Raw genomic sequence first — 3,404 nt, 5'->3', positions numbered from 1 at the left:
TTCATTTTATATTTAATTAAATGAATGCTTTTTAAACATTATTTACATTAGAATAATTATTACTTGAAAATGCAATAACTATTGATGAGTGTCATTTTAGAAAGATTTTAGAGAAAGTATTATGCTCTTTAGAAACAGTCTAGTTTAATCCACAATAGAGCATGAACAAAAATATCGCCCCAGGTGTGCTTATTTAAAGATCATATGGATGTGCTGGTATGACATTATGGTAATAATGTCTGGTATGATTATATCTGATCATTATCACATTACATTCCAGAGACTGATATTTTCATTTGTTCATTCCACTTTCCACCAGAAGTTATTGGATACACTTTATATGACCAAAATCATGAAAGGTACAGTGATGTGTTAAGACCTGCCCTCAGCACATGATAAGCCTAGTGGAGATGATTAACCATCATACCTTGATAAAAATGGACATTTGACTAGTGATTTATATTCTTCAAATAAAGAAGTCTTTTACTCACATCCTGTGACAGTGGAAGGCAGAGATTATTTTCATAAATGTGGATGTAGAAGCAGAGCTTCAGACCTTTTCCACTTTCTTCTGAGAGTCAGTGCAACAGCTGAGACATGAACCCAATATCCTGTGCTGCCACTCTGCCGAAGGACATTGTGGACAAAGTGACAATTTCAGTAAGATGAATCACAAACTGTTAAAAATATCTGAGAAAAAGAATTTTTAGCTAGAAAGGGCGGATGTGGCTTTTTGAAATGGGAGTATACTAGGGTTGGATTTCCAAGTGCGTTTTAATTGGTGACTGCAGTCTCCAATGTGTAAACTTTCATTGCTTACACAGAGATTCTCTTACTGAAGAGTTTCATGTCCTGATTTCTCAGACTATAGATGAAAGGATTTAACACTGGGGTCACTGTGGTGTACATCACAGTTATCACAGCATCTTTTAAGCTGTAACTGGTCAGAGGGCGGAAGTACATTCCCATGACTGTCCCATAATACAAAGAAACCACTGTGAGGTGGGAGCCACAGGTAGAGAAGGTTCTGAGCACACCCTTGGTGGATAGGACATGTAAGACTGTGGCAAAGACCTGAACATAGGAAATGATGATGCATAGCAATGGCACAGAGAAAACTGCAGCCCCGAGGTACATCATCTTCACATTAAAGTGGATGTCAGAACAGGACAGCTTGAGCAAAGGGGTAATGTCACAGTAGAAATTGGCCACTTCCTGGTTGCCACAGAAGGACAGACTAGCTATGAGCAGAGTGTGGGGGAGGGCATTCAAGTTTCCAATGAACCAAGACACAATGGCTAGCAGGACACAAGTTCGTAGGCTCATATTTGTTGTGTAATGAAGTGGGCGGCTGATGGCTGCTGCATGGTCATATGCCATCACAGCCAGGATATAGCTATCTGTGTTACCCAAGGCAATCATGAAATATATCTGTGTTAGACAGCCCCCAAAGGAGATGGCTTTGGTGCCCAAGAGATGGTTGGCCAGCATCTTAGGGATGGTTACAGAAGAAAAGAAGATGTCAACAAAGGAGAGGTTAGCAAGGAGAAAATACATGGGGTTGTGAAGTCTAATGTCAGAGTGAATGGCCAAGATGATGAGCAGGTTTCCAATCAGTGTGATGGGGTAAATGAAGGGGAAAAGGATGAAAAAGAAGTCTTCCTGTTCCTGCTGCCTGCTGACTCCAAGGAGAATAAAATCCAGAGTAGAAGACCTATTGTCTCCTCTCATGGATTCTTTAGCAGGAAAAGTGAGAGAAGTCCAAATTATTAATGAAGTTGCTATGTTTAATAATCATCCTCAACCACCTCTTTTGACTCCCTTATTTGTTGTGTCTAAACCTGGGTGACTAAATTCAGAAATAGGCAAATATGTTGATGTTTGGGGTGGGGTGGGAGGGAGAATTCTTTTTGGTCAGTAGGACTAATTGACAGTTGGCCCAGGATGCTTCTGTGCAAGAAATAATCAATCTTGAATCAGTGGTGCCCACCTTTCCAACCGCAGGACTATCATCCAACCACCTAGGGTCTAGATGCTTTGATAGACCTCACAGAAATAGTATAAATATGTGAAAAATACAGTTTAGTTGCCCATTTGTTTATATATGGCATAGTCTCTGCCCTCAAGGACCTCACATCTTAATGGAGGAGTCAGAACCACATGCTAATTACACATGAAAAGGAAAGAACAGCATTTTGAAGTCTTTGAAAAACTATTCCAGGGTGAAGGAAGATCAGTGGGCACCCTAGACAAGTAGAAATTTTTCCACTGACCAAACTCAGGATGAGCCCAGAACCAGCAGGTAACAGGTGTTTAACTGGCATCAAAAGATTGTAAATCACAAAGACCACTGGGTTAGGCCATGTCAAAGCAAGACCAGTGGATTTACTTCCCTTCTTACCCATTTAAAAATAGACATTCACCTTTGATAGACTTTTATCTTTATTTCAAATCCTCAAATATATGTAATCATGATGTTTTTCTCTTTAACCTTCTACCTTTCTTTATTATTTTCTTGGCTGAATCATCCAACTCCATCATGACTTCACTTGCCCCTTAGTAGAATCTCAGATCTGTATCTGTGGGCTGAATCTCTTTTTTCCATATTTCCACATTCAGTCACCTTGTCTACCTGTCTGACCAAACCTTATACTGTGTACATCCAACCTAAGTAGACTGCAAATGTGTTTTGAGGAGGAGGACCATATCTTGTTCATTTTTATCTTTTCCAAGAAGACTATTATGGAATAGTTCTCATTCCATGCAACAATCTGTTTGCAGTCAATACCTCTTGAATTCTATGCAGGTTTATTCTATGGGTTGTCCATCTGTGGATGTCCACAGGCACACTCGCCCAATTTACTTCTCACCTACATCTGATCTTGTTGATTGTTCAGTTGAAATAATTTGTAAGTGCAGCATTATTCACAATTGCCAAGATTCAGAAGCAGCCCAAGTGTCCATCAGTAGATGAGTGGATAAAACAACTATGGGACATTTACACAATGGAATTCTACTTGGCCATAAAAAAGAAAAACATTTTACCCTTTGTGGCGGTGTGGCCAGACCTGGAGAATATTATGTTACATGAAATAAAGCAGCCAGAGAAAGACAAATGCCAAATGATTTCATTCATATGTGGAATCAAATGAACCAACTGAATTAACAAACAAAATAAAGAAAGACTCATAAATAGAGAGTAGGATGACAGCTCTAGGAGAAGTTTGGGGGTGGAAGGATGGAGCAAAAAAGGCAAAGGACTCATGGATATGGACAACAGGGTGGTGATTACTGTGGGGCAGGGAGTGGGTGGAGGTGGAAGAGGGTATAAGTGGGTAAGTGGTAATGGAAAATATAATTAAAATAAAATAAAATAATTCATAATAACTTTTATAATCATTGTC

General features: G+C 39.3%; 1 protein-coding gene across 1 annotated transcript; it reads right to left on the bottom strand.

The window, feature by feature from the left end:
• Nucleotides 1–816: 816 nt before the first annotated feature.
• LOC114503924 (olfactory receptor 1A1-like) lies at nucleotides 817–1,731 on the bottom strand. Its single transcript, XM_028521504.1, has one exon. The coding sequence runs from the start codon at nucleotides 1,729–1,731 to the stop codon at nucleotides 817–819; it is 915 nt and encodes a 304-aa protein (XP_028377305.1).
• Nucleotides 1,732–3,404: the final 1,673 nt, after the last annotated feature.

The sequence above is a fragment of the Phyllostomus discolor genome, chromosome 8, assembly GCF_004126475.2.
Source record: "Phyllostomus discolor isolate MPI-MPIP mPhyDis1 chromosome 8, mPhyDis1.pri.v3, whole genome shotgun sequence".
Classification (NCBI taxonomy): domain Eukaryota; kingdom Metazoa; phylum Chordata; class Mammalia; order Chiroptera; family Phyllostomidae; genus Phyllostomus; species Phyllostomus discolor.
This window is presented reverse-complemented; position numbering and strand designations above follow the sequence as displayed.